Source organism: Monodelphis domestica, chromosome 6 (genome assembly GCF_027887165.1).
Source record: "Monodelphis domestica isolate mMonDom1 chromosome 6, mMonDom1.pri, whole genome shotgun sequence".
Taxonomy (NCBI): domain Eukaryota; kingdom Metazoa; phylum Chordata; class Mammalia; order Didelphimorphia; family Didelphidae; genus Monodelphis; species Monodelphis domestica.
The window spans coordinates 21,008,625-21,029,506 of NC_077232.1; the positions used below are offsets into that span (position 1 = coordinate 21,008,625).

Here is a 20,882-nt window from a genome sequence, read left to right on the forward strand (position 1 = left end):
GGTTTGGGATGTAGACATGAAGAGGTTCTTATTCCCCCTTTTCATTTCACAAATGATGAAATGGAAGCATAGAGGTCAATTACTTGCTCAAGGTCACAATTCCTAAGTAGGCGAGTTAAATATGAACTCAGGTTCCCTGATTTCAAATTCTTCTTTCTTTCCACCATTGCAGGTTACTCTTTTTTCCCCCCAATACTAACATTCTATGATCTGACAGCTGGCTCATTATCTACTGGTGCTATTCTGATTCTTTCTCCAGGTAAGTGGGAATAAGACAGCAGGCTTGGTCCTAGTACAGGTGTGGAAAATTTAGAATTGCTTATCCTGGGGCAAAGAAGAGAAAATTCAGGGGAAAGAAGTTTTATTCTTTAAGTATCTTCAGATCTGTCAGGTGAAAGGTAGAATCCTCAAATACAGAGTTTCTTTGTAAATTGCAGGAAAATCCCTTTTGGTGAATCAATACACTTTGATACTTTGAGGGATCTATAAGTTCAGTGTTCTCCCCACCCACCCCCACATTGGCACATCTGTAATTTCACTCTTGTCTAGACATCCTCCCATGGGGGTTAGTATACTCAATATGCTATATGATATAGTGTGGACATTGATGAAGCACATGGTCCCTTGACTATGTATCTTTCACTCTCAGTACATAATTAGTAAATCTAATCTTGGTCATATCTCCTTGGTAACAACTTTACTCTTGTTATTGCCCAATTCCTTTATTATTATTGTTATTACTAATTCCTTCAAACCCTTTAGTTAATACATTATTTCTTAGCCATTAATCATATGAGTTAAAACACATATATATATACATATGTATATATATATATAAATATATATATATATATATATATATATATATAAGAAATTCCCTTCTAGTTTTGAGAACAAAGTATTACAGAAAATTAAAGTGGAAAAGAACTTCAGAGGATATTTAAATCAAATCATAATGAAAGAAGAATCCCTTCTGCAATATGAAAACTCTTCATAATAAATTACATTTCTATATAGATTAACTAAAGGTCATTTTTTTGGTTGTTTGTTAATTAAAAAAATAACATAAAGGGGATGAAATCTAAACTCTTCTCTAGCTCTAAGATTCACTCATTCTAAGGATTTTAAAAGAATAAGAATTTTGGTTGCAAAGTAGGTTCATTGTAATAAGGATAAGTCTTCACCACAGGTGTCTTCTCCAAAGAGGGTTATAGAATTGGTGAAGGTGTAAGGGAAGCAAATGTTTCTATTCACAACCTATCCTTAGCTGTGGTCCTGGGTAATCCCTCATTTTCCCAATCTGGGAAAAGGGAAGACCTGTTAAGTGCATGCTATAGAGACATTTTTCTAAATGATCTGATAAAAGAGGCAATATTGCTACCTTTTGTAAACCTTGCAACCTTTTGCTCCACCACTGCATGAATAATTCTTTGCTCATGGCAATCTTGGAAACAAATGTAATGGAAGATTCAATATTTCCTCCTAGATAAATTGTGCATACTGTAAGATACAAATGTGGGATCTTGGAGAGACCTAAATTTTAACTCTCATTCTAGAAAAGTTACTGGGATGAGAAAAAGAGGCTGTGTGAGTTACCATGAAGGGGAAAAATATTTTTTAATTTCTTAAGGAAAAAAGGCTGATCATAAATGTCATCTGTGATGAATCTCTGAGAAGATCAGCAGTTTACTGTCATCCTTGGAAGAATGTTAACTTCTGTGACTGAAAAAAAGACTATTTAAAAGCAAAGCCTGAATTGAAACAGACTAAGAAATTTCCTCAGAGAAACTATAAGATGTATATAGAAAAGGGCCAAGAGAATTTCTTACCTGAGAAATCAAGTCAACTTTTGTTCACTTGAAATAACATCATGAAGAATATGATTGAGAACTTTTAGCCAAAATCTTAAGAGAGCTGAATGATGGAGCTGGGCTTCCAGAGTTGAGGATAAGGCAACAGTTGCAATTGACAGGACTATAGCTGTGATCTTTCTATCTAAGAAATGCTAGTTTCATTGTCATTTAAATACTTATTTGTTTCACAGTTGCTCAACTTTTGAGATGAAAAGTTTTGCTGTATCAAGTTATGAGTTAAAGTAACAGAAAAAGGGTTATTTACTAGTTAACAGACTAGAATGGATACTCAGAATTAATTGTTGAATTTATGAGGCATTTCTATTAATTTAAAAATATAAGCTCATACTCTTTGATTGTCCTTGAATTTAGGATAATAATTAAGAAGGTAACAAGTAACATTTATCTATCTATTCATTCTTTAATTTATTCATTTATTTGTTTGTTTATTAATTTATTAAACCCTTACCTTCCATCTTAGAATCAATACTATGTATTGGTTCTAAGGCAGAAGTGCAGTAAGGGCTAGACAATGGGGGTTAAGTGACTTGCCTAGGGTCACCCAGCTGGGAAATTTCTGAAGTCAAATTTGAACCCAGGACCTCCCATCTCTGGGTCTGGCTCTCAATCCACTGAACCACTGTATAAATGGAGATAACTAGGGCAAAAGAACTGCCTGAATTCAGCCTGGTAGCAGGTCCAAAAAAGAGAGAGAGGGAGGAGTTACAGCCACTGAAATACAATCACACAAAATCGGAGACACAGAAAAAAGGAATTTTGGGAAATACTAAGGATCTTCTGGGGGATGAAGTCCAAAGTCTCAAAATCTTCATTTATACACCACCTACCTGCCCCCAACAAGTAACATTTCGAAAGGTGAGGGATTCATTTAATTGTTGCATGTGATAATTTTTACATGAAATTCTGCTTCTGTTTTTCATATTTTCTTCTTTTGATTATTTGTATTGCATTTTGTTGGCTATATCTACATTTGTCAGTTGACTAGGCATAGTTTTTTCAGTTATGTGTGCTTCCTTTTGATGTGTGGTTACGAATGAATTATGTGGTATGTAATGTATTATGACCATCATTGCTTGCAATCATTTAACCAACCTAATAGGAGAAACTTTTTTACTTCTTTTTTCTCTGTTTAGTGCATATATATATATATATATATATAATTGAGGTATGTGTTCTGCAAATGTAACTGAAGACAATTACCTGGGAAATTCATTCATTCATGCTTTCTCTGTTAAGTGCTAATATGCAATTTAGTGCTGTGCTGTATAATTCCAGATATCAGGTATGTGGCAGCAGATTTTGCAAGGGAGTGCAAAATTTCAAACTCCAGGCAGGAATGTCGACGTTTATTGACAAGGAGACTGAGGGCAGTGCAGTTTTTTTCTCAGCTGAAAGGAAGTACTGAAGAACTGTGGGAAGTCAAAGCTGTGTGGAAAGAGGAAATCTAGGGAACTTTGAAATTCCAGGGACAGACATTCAGAGATCATTTATTTACTGCCAGGGAAGGATGCTGCTACCCAGACCGAATATAACCATAAGTAGTTGGGTATTTTTCTGGTTCATTCTTCTACTTGAGTGAGCAGCATGTATGGAATTTATTGCTGTATGGAGAGCAGCAAAAATAACTCCCTATGGCCCCTTCTTTTCTACTGCCTGGTGAGCTAGCATCATTTACCTTTAAATCTTCTTTAATTGCTATATGCTTGTTTATAAAGGGGTTTATCTCCCGATAAAGAGAAGTTAATGCTATATATGTTATAAAATGGTACAGCATACTATGGGAGAAGAACATAGGGAAACATCTGGATAAATAGTTCTAGACTCAACCTTAAAGTTCTCTCTCCCTTACAAAAGAGACTCTGTAATTATTATATCAGAAGTATTGATATTTTCTTTTTTTTAATATATTTTATTTGATCATTTCCAAGCATTATTCGTTAAAGACATAGATCATTTTCTTTTCCTCCCCCCCCACCCCCCATAGCCGACGCATAAGTCCACTGGGCATTAGATGTTTTCTTGATTTGAACCCATTGCTCTGTTGATAGTATTTGCATTAGTGTTCATTTAGAGTCTATCCTCTGTCATGTCCCCTCAACCTCTGTATTCAGGCAGTTGCTTTTTCTCGGTGTTTCCACTCCCATAGTATATCCTTTGCTTATGAATGGTGTTTTTTTCTCCTGGATCCCTGCAAGTTGTTCAGGGACATTACACCGCCACTAATGGAGAAGTCCATTACGTTCGATGATACCACAGTGTATTAGTCTCTGTGTACAATGTTCTCCTGGTTCTGCTCCTCTCGCTCTGCATCACTTCCTGGAGGTTGTTCCAGTCTCCATGGAACTTCTCCACTTTATTATTCCTTTTAGCACAATAGTACTCCATCACCAACATATACCACAGTTTGTTCAGCCATTCCCCAATTGATGGGCATCCCCTCGTTTTCCAGTTTTGGGCCACCACAAAGAGCGCAGCTATGAATATTTTTGTACAAGTCTTTGTGTCCATTATCTCTTTGGGGTACAGACCCAGCAGTGCTATGGCTGGGTCAAAGGGTAGATATTCTTTTGTCGCCCTTTGGACATAGTTCCAAATTGCCCTCCAGAATGGTTGGATCAATTCACAACTCCACCAGCAATGAATTAAAGTCCCTACTTTGCCACATCCCCTCCAGCATGCATTACTTTCCTTTGCTGTTATGTTAGCCAATCTGCTAGGTGTGAGGTGATACCTCAGAGTTGTTTTGATTTGCATCTCTCTGATTAGAAGAGATGTAGAACACTTCTTCATGTGCTTGTTGATAGTTTTGATTTCTTTATCTGAGAACTGCCTATCCATTTCCCTTGCCCATTTATCAATTGGAGAATGGCTTGATTTTTTGTACAATTGATTTAGCTCATTATAAATATGAGTAATTAAACCTTTGTCAGAGGTTTCTATGAAGATTTTTTCCCAATTTGTTGTTTCCCTTCTGATTTTAGTTATATTGGTTTTGTTTGTACAAAAGCTTTTTAGTTTGATGTAGTCAAAATTATTTATTTTACATTTTGTGATTCTTTCTATATCTTGCTTGGTTTTAAAGCCTTTCCCCTCCCAAAGGTCTGACATGTATACTATTCTGTGTTTACCCAATTTACTTATGGTTTCCTTCTTTATGTTTAAGTCACTCACCCATTTTGAATTTATCTTGGTGTAGGGTGTGAGGTGTTGATCTATTCCTAGTCTCTCCCACACTGTCTTCCAATTTTCCCAGCAGTTTTTATCGAATAGTGGATTTTTGTCCCAAAAGCTGGGATCTTTGGGTTTATCGTATACTGTCTTGCTGAGGTCGCTTTCCCCCAGTCTATTCCACTGATCTTCCTTTCTGTTTCTTAGCCAGTACCAAATTGTTTTGGTGACTGCTGCTTTGTAATATAGTTTTAGGTCAGGGACTGCAAGGCCCCCATCATATGTGTTTTTTTTCATTATTTCCCTGGATATCCTTGATCTTTTATTCTTCCAAATGAACTTTGTTATGGTTTTTTCTAAATCAGTGAAGAAGTATTTTGGTAGTTCAATGGGTATGGCACTAAATAGATAAATAAGTTTGGGTAGGATGGTCATTTTTATTATATTGGCTCGTCCTATCCATGAGCAGTTAATGTTTTTCCATTTGTTCAGGTCTAGTTTTAGTTGTGTGGTGAGTGTTTTGTAGTTGTGTTCATATAGTTCCTGTGTTTGTCTTGGGAGGTAGATTCCTAGGTATTTTATTTTGTCTAAGGTGATTTTGAATGGGATTTCTCTTTGTAGTTCTTGCTGCTGAGCTGTGTTGGAGATATATAGAAAAGCTGATGATTTATGTGGGTTTATTTTGTATCCTGCAACTTTGCTAAAGTTGTTGACTATTTCAATTAGCTTTTTGGTTGAATCTCTAGGATTCTTTAAGTAGACCATCATGTCATCCTCAAAGAGTGATAACTTGGTCTCCTCCTTGTCTATTTTGATGCCTTCAATTCCTTTATCTTCTCTAATTGCTACTGCTAGTGTTTCTAATGCAATGTCAAATAGTAGAGGTGATAATGGGCATCCTTGTTTCACTCCTGATTTTATTGGGAATGCATCTAGTTTATCCCCATTGCAGATGATATTAGCTGATGGTTTTAGATATATACTGCTTATTATTTTTAGGAATGACCCTTCTATTCCTATGCTTTCTAGTGTTTTTAATAGGAATGGGTTTTGTATTTTATCAAATTCTTTTTCTGCATCTATTGAGATAATCATGTGGTTCTTGCTAGTTTGCTTGTTGATGTGGTCAATTATGTGGATGGTTTTCCTAGTGTTGAACCAGCCCTGCATCCCTGGTATGAATCCTACTTGATCATGGTGTATGACCCTTCTGATCACTTGCTGGAGTCTTTTTGCTAGTATCCTATTTAAGATTTTTGCATCTATATTCATTAGGGAGATTGGCCTATAGTTTTCTTTCTCTGTTTTTGACCTGCCTGGTTTTGGAATCAGTACCATGTTTGAGTCGTAAAAGGAGTTTGGTAGAACTCCCTCTTTGCTTATTATGTCAAATAGTTTGATTAGCATTGAGATTAACTGTTCTCTGAATGTTTGATAGAATTCACAGGTGAATCCATCAGGCCCTGGGGATTTTTTCTTAGGAAGTTCTTTGATGGCTTGTTGGATTTCAATTTCTGATATGGGATTATTTAAGAATTCTATTTCCTCTTCTGTTAGTCTAGGCAGTTTGTATTTTTGTATATATCAATCCATTTCTCCTAAATTGGTGTATTTATTGCCATATAATTGGGCAAATTAATTTCTAATATTTGCCTTAATTTCATCTTCATCGGAGGTGCTGTCCCCCTTTTCATCTTTAATGGTGTTAATTTGCTTTTCTTCCTTCCTTTTTTAAATTAGATTGACCAGTACTTTGTCTATTTTGTTTGTTTTTTCAAAGTACCAGCTTCTTGTCTTATTTATTAAATCAATAGTTCTATCACTTTCGATTTTATTAATTTCTCCCTTAATTTTTAGGATTTCTAGTTTGGTTTTCTGCTGGGGGTTTTTAATTTGATCGCTTTCGAGTTTTTTCATTTGAATTTCCAATTGATTGATCTCTGCTCTCCCTTGTTTGTTAATATAAACATTCAGGGATATGAATTTACCTCTGATTACTGCTTTGGCTGCATCCAAAAAGGTTTGAAAGGATGTTTCCCCATTGTCATTTTCCTCGATGAAATTATTAATTGTTTCTATGATTTCTTCTTTAACTAAATGGTTTTGGAGTATCATATTGTTTAATTTCCAATTGGTTTTAGATTTAGTTTTCCATGTACCATTAGTAATCATTATTTTTATTGCCTTGTGATCTGAGAAGGCTATATTCATTATTTCTGCTTTTCTGCATTTGTGTGCTATGTTTCTGTGACCTAATGTATGGTCAATATTTGTGAATGTGCCATGTGGTGCTGAGAAGAAGGTATATTCCTTTTTATCCCTATTTATTTTTCTCCATATGTCTATTAATTCTAATTTTTCTAAGATTTCATTCACTTTTTTTACCTCTTTCTTATTTATTTTTTGATTTGATTTATCTAAATTTGATAATGGTTGGTTTAAGTCTCCCACTAGTATGGTTTTATTGTCTATTTCTTCCTTCAGTTCTCCTAGTTTCTCCATTAGAAATTTGGGTGCTATATTATTTGGTGCATATATGTTGATTAGTGATATTTCCTCATTGTCTAGAGTCCCTTTTAACAAAATATAATTACCTTCCCTATCCCTATTGATCAGGTCTATTTTTGCAATGGCTTTATCAGATATCATGATTACCACTCCTGCCTTCTTTCTATCAGTTGAGGCCCAGAAGGTCTTACTCCATCCTTTAATTCTGACCTTGTGGGTGTCAACCAACCTCATGTGTGTTTCTTGAAGACAACATATGGTAGGGTTTTGGATTCTAATCCATTCTGCTATTCGTCTACGTTTTATGGGTGAGTTCATCCCATTCACGTTCAAAGTTATGATTGTCATTTGTGGACTCCCTGGCATTTTGATTGCCTTCCCTAATTCTAACCTTTTCTTCTTCGGCTCTACCTTTTAGTCCAGTGATTTACTTTGAATCAGTCCCGTTGTCCCCTCCCTTGATGTTTCCCTTTTTAGTCCCTCCCTTTTTGTTCCCTCCCCCTCCCCCTCTCTTTCCCTCCCTTTTTGTTCTCCCTCTCCCCCTCCCCCCCTTGGTTTTCCCTTCTCCTTACCCTTGTTGGGTAAGATAGAATTCAAGATCCCAATGGATCTGGATGTTTTTCCCTCTCAGAGTTGATTTCCCTGAGATTGAGGTTTAAGTAAACCCCCCCCCCTCTCTTCCTCTCCTTCTTATAGGAGTTTTCTTCCCCTCCCCTTCCCATGTGAATCTTTGTGTGAGAACCATTATTCTATTTGGTCTTTCTTTACCCCCTATTTATACATTACATTTTCCCCACATGTTAGTATACATGGATTGATATAAATGTAGTCCTTATAGAAGAGAGTTTGAGTAAAAGAAGAAGATAACATTTTCCCCTTTCCTTAATATTTACCTTTTCAGGTATTCCTTGCTCTTTGATTTTCGGTATCAAACTTTCCACAGAGCTCTGGTCTTTTCTTTGCAAAAAGTTGGAAGTCTTCTATTTTGTTGAATGCCCATACTTTCCCTTGGAAGTATATAGTCAGTTTTGCTGGGTAGCTGATTCTTGGTTGGAGACCCAGCTCTCTTGCCTTTCTGAAGATCATGTTCCATGCCTTACGATCATTCAGAGTAGAACTTGCAAGGTCTTGTGTGACCCTGATTGGCATTCCTTTATATCTAAATTGTCTTTTTCTGGCTTCCTGTAGGATTTTTTCTTTTGTTTGGTAGCTTTGGAATTTGGCAATTACATCCCTGGGAGTTGTCTTTTGGGGGTTTAGTGTAGAAGGTGTTCTGTGAGTTCTGTCAGTGGCTGTATTGCCCCCTTGTTCTAGAATCTCTGGGCAATTTTCTTTGATTATAACTTGTATCACAATATCGAGTTTGGTGTTTATTTCTGGCTTTTCTGGGAGTCCAATTATTCTTAAATTATCTCTTCTCCCTCTATTTTCCAGATCTATCATCTTGTCGGTGAGATATTTTATGTTCTCTTCTAATTTCTTGGTGTTTTGGCTTTGCTTTATTAGTTCTTGCTTTAAAGCCTGGTTTTCTTTTACAGTTTGGTCAAATTGGTTTTGTAGATGCGTGAATTTCTTTTGCATTATTTCCAACTTTTCCTCCCAGAAGGTATAAGTATCATTTCTAAGGCAGAAAAGTGGTAATGGCTACGTAATTAAGATTAAATGATTTGTCCAAGGTCACACAGCTAGGAAGAGTTTTTTGAGTCTGGATTTGAAACTAGGTACTCCTGATTCCAGGTCTGGAGTTTTATCCACTGGGCTACCTAGCTGTCACTGATAGCTTCTGTTTTTCACCAAAAATTGCTTCCCAATGAATATCTCCTTAAGATATTCCCTCAGAAAGAATGGTTCTCAACTCTCCTACTATGTGACCTTGAGCAAGTCACTGGAATTTTCTTCCTCAATTTGCTCATCTGAATGATTGTGACATGAATAGCATCTCCGTCCTGAAAGACAACATTTATTTTTCAACACAGAACATGGATGTGAATCAGGGGGAGATTACTTTAAGAAAGCAATGTCATAACCACCTTACAATCCTTGAAGAAAATGTTTATATTCCCCAAGAGCAACAGCCAGTTTTTATTTGCTTCACCTTTGCACATAGGCTTTTCATTCATTTCAGGCTTGTGGATTTTACCATTGTCTGGTCTAGAAGAAGATTTCTAGTTTAATCAGCCTAGAATGAAGTTCAAGAATGGAAAGGTGTTTTTTTCCCCTTAAAGTAATACTGACAGGGGGCAGCTGGGTAGCTTAGTGGATTGAGAGCCAGGCCAGAGATGGGAGGTCCTGGGTTCCAATCTGGCCTCAGACACTTCCCAGCTGTGTGAACCTGGACAAGTCACTTAACTCCCATTGCCTAGCTTTTACCACTCTTCTGTATTGATTCCAAGATGGAAGCTAAGGATTTTTTTAAAGTATTACTACAAAGAGAAAAATGTCTTCTAGATCTATAGAAAATGAAGGATAGTTTGTAAGATGAATCCCCATATATCCTTCATGAGAGGGCTTTGTGGCTCTTGTTGCATTTGGAGTCAGGAAGATGTGTTCAAATCTAGTCTGTAATAGGATGCTTCCTAATTGTGTGATTTTGTGCAAGTCATTTCATCTGTTTACGCTTTAGATGTTTTATTTGTAAAATGATGGAGTCAGACTAGATTGCCTCTAAGATACTTTTGAGCTTTGTAAGATAAAAATTAATATCCAATAACTCCAAGTATTATATTTTACAAAATTTATTGATAATCACTTGAAGTAGAGGAAAAGTATAGCCTGAGTAAAGACAAGTTTACCAGACTAGGAAAGTGGGAGAAGAACACGAGGGGTGGCAGACTCAAAGAAACCTTATCTCTAAAATGTAATCACCACAAAATGGGGTGCTGGGAAAAGGAGTCCTAGGGTACAAAATTCTAATTACACAATTTTAAATCTATGTTCCTATGCAAGTAAAAATAAAGGAGATTTCATGTTTCCTTCCTGGCACTGTGCTTCTGGGCCTGGAGTATGGAAGACTTGAATTCAAGTCTAGCCACAGGTATTTACTAGCTGTGTGACCCTGGAAAAGTCACTTAACTATTTTCTGCCTTAGTTTCTCCATTATAAAAAAGAAGGTAGTAATAGCATCTAACTCAAAGGGTATTTGCGAACAACAAATGACATACTATTTTTAAGCACTTGGCACAGTACCTGGCACTTTAATAAATGCTTGTTCTTGCTTTTCCCATCTCCAACCCAACCTGGTGTAAACCTCCAAATTTCTTAGACTCATAAATGTTGGAAATTTCACCATTGGGAAATTTCGTACTTGAAAAATTTCCTATTGATAGTGGGTCTTGACTATTGGAATGTGAACCCCATTGGCATGGGAGGTTCCTTCTCCTCCCTTCTTAAGATTACTTTAGGACAGAAACCTTTTGCTGAACAATTGAAAGGACTTTGACCTATGCTTAAGCATAGAACAGGAATTTCTTTGAGTCATGATTGATTTTAGAATTGATACAATGGAGATACTTGGAATCAGTCTCCACCCTACTCAGTCCTAACAGGATTGAGTAAGGGCTGCAGCCTAGATCAAAATTTAATTATTCCAATCTCTACCCTACTCAGGTTAACAGGATTTAGAAAGGGCTGTAGCAAAGGATCAAAGATTTAATTATTTGAAAATATGACCTTCAACAGACATGTGCAAAGCCAGAGACCTCTGGGCGGTCCTGGGTTAAGCTAGAGCCTCCATTGGCACAGGGAAATTGATGGACAGGTGATTGGTAGATGTGAGGACTGAGGGGAGGAAACTTGGATGGTTTCCTTAAGGATAGGGGGGTCTGAAGACTCGAGGAGGGGGTGGTTAAGGAGTTTGTCTGAGAGGTTGGAGTGTGCTCTGAGAAGCTTGCTCTGAAGGAAGCTGAAGGTGGGGGCCTCTGAGACTGTTTCTCCATTTTGGTCAAGTGAGTAATAGGGACTGATCTCTTTTCTTTGCCCCAGCTATCTAAGGGCTTGGGCCATTTGGCCCAGCCTAAACAGAAGGGGTATTTAAGCCCTATTCCTTTCTCTCCCTTTTCTCTCTCTCTATCTCTAATTCCTTTCTTCCTCCTATTGTAATTAAACTCCATAAAAGATTGACTGCTGACTTGAGTTTTCATTTAGGAATTACATAGCTGAATTCCTTGGCGACCTTAAATTAATATATATCAGTCTTTAAAAGTGATTTCCTTGTCACACTGGCCAATCACACTAAAGTGGGAGGAATTTAGTCTACTAGTATTCCATTAGATATTTAGACCCTGGTTTTGAAGTTAGATGGCCTGTAGTCAAACTCTGTCTCTGTCACCAGCTATGTGACTTATCCAAGCCCCTTTGTGAGCTTAAGATTCTTTCTATGTGAAATGAAAGTATTAGAGAAGACAGACTGTTACTTAGTCCCCTTCTAGTTCTAAATCAACGATCCTCTCATTACTTCTCCCCAAAGTTAGTCAATCCATGGTTAACAGAAGGGAGAGCTGTGTCTATTGGTTTTGACTGAACAGTATTAGCAGTGAACAGTTCTAGCTGAGATAAGTCTTATTGGCTCTCCATGTTGACTTCACAGATTATATCTTAATCACTGTACATGCTATACATATACATCTATATTTTGAAATCTGCTTCCTCTAATGTTGTTTGATATTGTCGAGTGCAATTTTCTCTGTCTGGGCTTCATTTTCTCCTGGAAACTTAAATGACTTCCAAGTTCCTTTTTCTAAATCCCTTGCTACAAAGTGAAGATTTTCCATTGCAGAGAACGCTCCTTTGTGAGTTGATTTTGGACTCAGAATCTGCCAAGGTTATTTATTTTAATTCCTTCTCCATTGGATAAAGCTCCTGAGATTAGGGGTTCATTGGGGAGCTGGCTCCCAACCAAGGAAATTCCAGTGTCTTAAGAAGTTTACCTCCCTTATGTTGCCTCTCTTGAAGATCAACGCAAAGGTACCAACTCTATTTTTTTTTTCAGAAGAGATGCAGAAAAGACAGATTCCAGCCTCTTCATGTAGTGAACAGGAAGCTCTGATGCTTGGAGAGGGTCCTCACAAGGAAGGGAGATGATCTTCCTTCTTGTCAATGAGGTTTTTAGCGGGCACCTTTGGCTTCCCTTATTCCCCTTGAAAAAATCAAAAGAGACTAATGAAGAATTCCCTCAAAGAGGTGAGACCCACAAATTCCAAATAAATTACATTTACAAAATATTCTAGAGCTCAGGAAACTGGATGACAAAATCGGATCAAAAACAATACCCAATAATCAGAAAAGTAGCTGGGTTTTATGCAATGAATGGAATACTCGGTGCCTTTATGACACCAAGCAATAGCTTTGACTGGTAATATTAATAATTGCTAATTATATGGTACGTTAGGTTTTGGTAAGTGCTTTATATATTTTTTTCTGATGTCAACCCTGTAAAGTAAGAACTATATATTGTCATATTTATCCCCATTTTACAGATGAGGTAAGTGAAGACAAGAGAGGTTAATTAACATGGTCAGGGTCACATCATACTTTGGGGGAGAATATAAATTTTTCCTGACCTAAATCCAGGATGCTATATGTTATTCAGGCTCTTTCAAATATTATAATTTCTTATAAATACATAGAGTTGGAAATAACTAGCTCTCAACTGATTTAAATCCACTGTTTTCCAAATGAAAAAACAGAATTCCTTAATGGGTTTAGCATCATAGTGACATTAGAATTTCTATGGAGAAAATGCATGAATTTGGTATATTAAATCATATCATATCACATCATGTCATATCATATCACATTATATCATATCATATCATATTATATTATGTTATTTCACATTATGTTATGCTATATTATATTATTATATTACATTATAATCAATTATATTATTGTATTAAATTTCTTATTTTGCTTTTATTTGCACCTTGAATTTAGTTTTAAAATATGGAGTGACATCTACAAAATAATTATGATCCTGTGACTCTTAAGAGAGAAGCAACACTGCATAGAAGAGAGAGATCTGGCCTTTGAACCAGAACATCTAGACAGGGTTCGAGTTTCAACTCTTGTGTTTATTAGTTGTATGACTCTGAGCAAGTCAGTACACCATTCAGTGTCCCAGGTAAAACTCTAACAGTGCCTAATCTTCATTGGGAAGTGGGCATGGACCATTGGACCAGATAGTCTTGAGCAGATTAGTTCATTTCTTCTGAAGAGCAGGGGCCCTTCAGAGATGGGATGCATATAATTTTCCTTAGCAGTATTGTCCAGTGTCTATGAAGTCAAAGGTCTAATCTAAGACATTGACTCCTAGATTCCCCATCTAGACAACGTCGATCATAGTTCTTGTGTTCTGGTCACCATATTTTAGGAAAACAGCTGATAATTCAGAGAACATTTGACTGGCGGATGACCAGGAAAATGAGAGTACTTGTTCCCACGACTCACTGCTGAATTGGAGGGAGTGGGAATATCAAGCCTGGAGAAGAGAAGATTCGGAGGCAGTGTGGGTGTGATGCTACTCTTCATGAGTTTGAGGTGGGGGGCATCTAGCAAAAATTAGTGGAAAGCACAGGAGGCCACATATTGACTTAATAGGCAGTTAGATGATGCAGCAGATAGTGTTGGACTTGGAATCACAAAGTCCAGAGATCAAATGTGGTCTCAGACACCAGCCATATGACCCTGAACAAATCACTTAATCGCTTCAACTTAGTTTCCTCATATAAAAAATGGGGATAAAATGGAAGGAATTCTTATTCAGGAATGGCTTGAGTAGATAACTACTAAGATGCCGTCTCTGAAGTTTCTGCACCCTGAGATTTGCCCTGCTTTGGAGAAAACTATTCTGCCATAGAAATGGGAATGGCCTTCTTCCAAAGAGCAGGACTAGATTTCCCTGGCAAAGGTAATTCAGTGGAAGGCTTTGTTGGGCATGGACCATGGCACCAGATAGACATGAGCAGATTAGTTCATTTCTTCTGAAGAGCAGGGATTCTTCAGAGATGGGATGTATATCTACTGGGTGGGAGAGGGATTGTCAGGTATCTTCCTGAAAGAAGAAACTGCCTATAGCCATCCAGGCTGAACTTGGCCAAAATGTAAAATAAACCATGTGGGTCTTGAGCTTTCACCCCCCCCCCCCGACCCCCTTGAACCATCCCCACCTCATCTCTGTAATAGAAGAGAGTAAAGCCAGGAAGCAATTTACACTGACGTGCCACCAATTGGACACTATATCTCCTCTTTCTTTAATGTTAAATGTTTAGAAATTTCTTCCTCACAACAACCCTAAAAGTCAAATAATAGAAATCACTTTATTTCTTTTCTATAGTTAAGAGAAATAAATCTGCAGATGCCTTTCATTTGTATTTTCTTTTAATTAATTATTTTTTTAAAACCGTTACCTTCCATCTTAGAATCAATACTATGTATTGGTTCTAAGGCAAAAGAGTGGTAAAGGCTAGGCAATGGGGGTCAAGTGACTTGCCCAGGGTCACACAGCTGGGAAGTGTCTGATACTAGATTGGAACCCAGCGCCTCCTGTCTCTGCGCCTGACTCTCAAACCACTGATCCCCCATCTGCCTCCTGCCTTTCATTTTTAAAGGCATTGGCATTTCCCTACAGTGTCCTCTCCCCTCTCCCCCATCACATTGTTCTAGGAGGTCATATGCCACAGGTCTCCCACCTCTAGTGAGCTTTGTCATCGACCTTGATCTCAGGTCAAACACTCCATCCCACAGGAAGAGAGAGATCTTCCCTGATCCCTACAACTGTTAGTGCCACCCTTGACCCAAAGACCATACTTGTTTGTTTATAGTTTTATGTACAGAATATCCTCCCTTTTGGAATGTAAATGCTTCGAGGACCAGGACTTCTCCTGTTTCTTTGATGGCTTTTTTGCACCAGAGTCAGGTACAAGGCCAGCTCTTCTTAACGATTTCTCGATTGATTAACCAGTCCTCTGCAGCCAAGAGTCAACACTGCCCTGAGTTCTCTGGTCTTTTAGTGGAGTTTTCATGTACATTCCTGCAGACATCGTGTTTATCTTCTTTGGGATTATGGTTTCTTTACTTTGCTTCTGTTTATACAAGCCTTCCCAGGGTGACTTGTTTTCTACGCCACAATCACATTCCTTTTTATTCACCCGACTCAGTTTGCTTAGTCAGTCCTCACATAACTGGCCTGTGAAGGGACTTTCCCATGGTCCTAATGGCTAGTAAATTTCAGACCAGGGACTCGGCTGGTGGCTTCCTGCCTGGAAACCCGAGCATCTTTGTGTTACTTCATGATGCCGGTTGTGAGCACCCTAGAAATAGGAGGAGTGTTTGTAACGGAACAAGAAGGGCCGAGAGCTCTGTTCAGCCAAGACTTCCCCAATATTTACTCAGCACGATATTTCTCGAGAGCTGGCAGTGATGCACACAGCATTGTTCCAGGCAAGGGAGGGTAAATAATGATGAGTAACACCTTCATCCTATAAGAATGCATGGTCCATTCAGAGCGATGAGAGCCTCACACAGAATATCTTAAGAGCAAATGATTGCAGACTAAGAAGGACTCTGTCGTGAAGAGTTTTAGTGAATGGAGGATCCCTTCTTCTACCTGGGAATCAGGAAAGTCTTTATGAACAAGATGCTCTTTAAACTGGTCATTGAGGCTAGAGAATGTCAGGAGAGAGATGGATGGGTAGGGAAGGCATTCCAGAGTTAAGAAGTGAATGAACAAGTGCAGAAGAAAGAACACCTTGGTTTCTACCACATATGGAAAGTTGTCTAATCTGGCAGATATGTACATATATAGATATTAATGTGAGATCAAGCAGAAAAGACAGGTGAGAGCCTTCTGTGCAGGGATTTGAAAACCATGCTAACTACCTTTAATTTTATTAGAATTTTTTAAACCCTTACTTTCTATCTTAGAATTAATGCTATGTATCTGTTCCAAGGCAGAAAAGCAGTTAAGGACTAGGCAATGGGGGTTAAGTGACTTGCTCAGGGTCACCCAGCTAGGAAGTATCTGAGGTCAAATTTGAACCTAGGACCTCAACTTCCATCTCTGGACCTGACTCTCAATCCATTGAGCCACCCAGGTGCCCCCCTTTAATTTTATTATGCAGACAATTGGGGAATGATCGAAAGGTTTTGATCATGGTAGTAACTGGATTAAAATGATGCTAGGAACACTTATGTGGCAGTGGTGTTTCCAACTAATTGAAAGAGAGAGAGATCAGAACCTCTCCTAAGGAGTCTTTTCACTTTGGATAATTATATTTCAGGAATCTGAATGAAAGAGATGCTTTGGGGTAGTAAGAGCTTATGCTCAATCCACCCCATTGAGTTGACATCTTTCTCTTCCTAATGATGCATCAGTCGTAGAACTGAAGTCTGGCTTAATCCTAACAGCCAATTTATATCCTCTTTCTGGTTTAGGTGAAGAAGGGCAAATGGAGAGGTGATAGAAAAAGATTTCTGCACAAATGACTGGATCTCGAAGGAGAACACTAAAGGGGATAGAGGGCTCTGGGACTCCCAGTTCCTTTTAGTATCTCCATTCTTTTCATGCCCTCCCAATGCCCACCGATAACCTCATTCCTTTTACATTCTAGGAAGATCTTGTTCTAAGTTGTTGATTCCGTTAGGGTTCTGGGATGTTCCCATTACTGGCCACCTCTCGCTGCCCTAATGGAGACAAATCACTGCACATGTGTACCGATACAGAGGCACCATTATGCACCTTCCCAAGTCAGCTGATAAAACAGGTCCTCCCCCTACCTGAAATGTCTGCCAAAGAAGGTATGTAGGAAATGGGGGAAAGGAACAAAACTCAAAGCACTTGAGGTCACTTTATGACCCAAGGCAGCTAGCATTAGTAACTGCTTTATTTAGTCGGGTTCAATAAATATGGATGAAGTGCTGAGGATGTATAAAACACTCTGCTTGGTCCTGAGGACACAAAGCAAAAATAAATTAGGGCTCTCAAAGGGTTCCTCGTCCTACCGTTGGAGTTTGCCTGCCGTAACGGGGATCCAGTTTTCCTATAGCTTTTCCCACAGAGAATAAAACTCCTATGACTATCTTTGGAAGCTCAGTTGAACATAATGAACCATTATGGCTTAACTTTCCTTCTTTGAGGAGTCTGTGAGCACATGGAGGGCTTAACCAAGATCCTGAAGAGAATGTTCATTGTGATGGCTGCAGAGAGATGATAAGAGGATAGAGCACAAGGAGTGGCCTAATAACAGTTTTGAGAGAGTTGATTTTAACCATCCTCTTGTCAAGAAATGTGACAAAAATCCTTGATGCTATTATTACTAATATATGCTAGTATTTAGATAGTGCTGTAAAGTTTGCAACGAGTTTTACAAATATCATCTCATTTTATACTCACAGTGGTACTATTATCTCCATTTTTATAGATGAGGAAAGTGAGGGAGATGGACAGTAAATGACTTGGCCAAGGTCACATAGCCTGAGGAAAGTTTCAAACTCAGCTCTTCCTGATTCCAGAACTAGGAAACCATCCATTAGGCCACCTAGAAGTCAAAAGAGATTTCACTCGTCTCTTGATGTCCTGAGAAAATCAATGTCTGAATTTCTGAAATTAAGGAGAAGTCAGAAATAGTATTAATGGTTAGGGAGAACTTTGGCTGTGATTTTTCTCAGAGTGGATTCATCATAAATAATTATTCATATTATTTTATTATTTGTTACCCTCTGCATAAATTCTATAGATCATGATGTTGATTTGTCATGAAATTTCAATGTTTTACACAATACTTATGTATATTTTATGTGTATATTTATATTATATATGTGCTCACACACACACATATATATAGACAGAGGAGAGGGAGAGAGAAAGAGAGAGAGAGAGAGAGAGATGACCAAAAGCTCATGGGATAAGAGGATTATCCAGTGTATTTCAGAAATACCATGTAATAAATTGGCCAACTTCAATAATAATAATAATTGATTAATGAGAGAGGTTGCAATTTTAATAATTAATGAGGAAATATCTGAACATACTCCTAGATTGCCTTGTACTCTGGGACAACAATGGATAAAGAAAATGTGCTAGTCATAATGAGAGAAGGCTGCTTTTCCTCATAGGCTACAAATAAACTATGCAAAATATGAATATTTTATACAAGGACATTTCTTTTATTGCTGTAAAACATTTTAAAAATTTCAATTCTAAAACAAAATGATCATTCTACATACAAAGTAGAAGATTAAAAGTAGATTATTTATCAAACCATAATTCTCCATTCCATCCTGCTTTATTAAAACAAAAACACTCTGCAATAAAAATTCAACTCATTATTTCATGATTGTCCCCTTCATCTGGGCTTCCACATGAATTTACTTTCACATTTTTCTGTGAATAGACCACTGTCATTTCTCTCTCTCTCTCTCTCTCTCTCTCTCTCTCTCTCTCTCTCTCTCTCTCTCTCTCTGTCTCTGCCTCCCTCTCTCTCTCTCTCTCTCTCTCCCTCCCTCCCTCCCTCTCTCTCTCTCTCTCTCTCTCTCTCTCTCTCTCTCTCTCTCTCTCTCTCTCTCTCTCTTTCTCCCTCCCTTCTCCCTCTCTCTCCCTCCCTTTTTCTCCCTCCCTCCCTCCCTCCCTCTTTCTCTCTCCCTCCCTCCCTCCCTCTCTCCCTCCGTCCTTCCCTCTCTCTCTCCCTCCGTCCTTCCCTGTCTCTCTCTCTCTCTCTCTCTCTCTCTCTCTCTCTCTCTCTCTCTCTCTCTCTCTCTCTCTCTCTCTCTCTCTCTCTCTCTCTCTCTCTCTCTCTCTCTCTCTCTTGGACAGCAACATTATTACTCCTCTCTCTTCCCTATTGAAAACAAGGGAAAAATTCTTATAAAGGTATCTTCATGAGGAAGGAAGCACTGACAGATGTACTTTGGTGGAAACTAAGGATACTATAAGATAGGAGAGAAGAACATTCTAGATAATTCAGTAATAAAACTAGTCTTTTTTCTTTTATCAGATGATAGCATATAATGGAAGCTAAGAATCAAACCATGGTGACTGAATTTGTTTTCGTCGGATTTACAGAACATCTCCAGCAACAGGTTCTCCTCTTTCTCATGTTTCTGTTTTTCTATCTCATCACTGTCTTTGGGAACTTGGGTATGATCGTCTTGATATGGATAGACTCCCAGCTTCACACCCCCATGTACTTTTTTCTCAGCCACTTGTCCTTTGTAGATATTTGCTCTTCGTCTACTATTGCCCCCAAAATGTTGGCCGACTTCTTTGTAGAGAAGAAAACCATTTCTTTCCTAGGCTGCTCGGCACAGATGTGGTTCTTTGGACTCTTTGTGGCCACTGAGTGTTTCCTTTTAGCTGCAATGGCATATGATCGGTATATAGCAATCTGCAACCCATTACTCTATACCGTTGTCATGTCTCAGAGTGTCTGCATCCATCTGGTAGTTGGGCCTTACATCATGGGCCTTCTAAGCTCTATGACTCATACTGCCTTAACTTTCCAATTGCCCTTTTGTGGCCAGAATGTCATCAATCATTTCTTCTGTGATATATCACCTTTGCTCTCTCTTGCATGTACTGACACCCACCTCAATAAGTTAGTCCTTTTCATCATGGCTGGAGGTGTGGGAGTCTTCAGTGGTCTGACTATTCTAATTTCCTACATATATATCCTTTTGGCCATCCTCAGGATCCGCTCTGCTGAAGGAAGGTCCAAGGCCTTTTCCACCTGCTCCTCACACCTGACTGCTGTCAGCATCATGTATGGGACCCTTTTCTTTATTTATGTAAGGCCCAGTGCCAGCTTCTCCCTGGACCTTAATAAGGTTGTGTCTGTGTTCTACACAGCAGTGATTCCCATGTTGAATCCCCTCATCTATAGCTTGAGAAACAAGGAGGTGAAAAATGCATTCAGAAGAACGTTAGAAAGGAAAAAAAAATTCTTTGGGTAAATAAAAATGAGCTCCATTCATGATATTATTTATTTATTTAGAATAGTTTTCCATGGTTACATGATTCATGATTTTTTCCCACCCCTCTTCCCTCCCCATTCCCAGAATTTACAAGCAATTCCACTGGGTTATACATGTATCATTGTTCGTGTTATTTATATTTGCAGTAGAGTGATCTTTTAAAGCCAAAACCCCTATCATATCCACATCAAACCACGTAATTGATCTTATATTTTTCTTCTTCATTCTGCTCCCACAATTCTTTCTCTGGATGAGGACAGTGTTCTTTCTCATAAATCCCTCTGGATTGTCCTGGGTCATTGCATTGCTACTAGTAGCAAAGTCACTTACATTTGATTGTACCACATTGTATCAGTCTCTGTGTATAAT

At 38.2% G+C, this 20,882-nt stretch overlaps 1 protein-coding gene across 1 annotated transcript; it reads left to right on the forward strand.

Moving 5' to 3' along the window:
* The first annotated feature begins 19,550 nt into the window (after positions 1-19,550).
* LOC130455207 (olfactory receptor 998-like) lies at positions 19,551-20,492 on the forward strand. Its single transcript, XM_056803753.1, has one exon. The coding sequence runs from the start codon at positions 19,551-19,553 to the stop codon at positions 20,490-20,492; it is 942 nt and encodes a 313-aa protein (XP_056659731.1).
* The last annotated feature ends 390 nt before the right edge of the window (positions 20,493-20,882 follow it).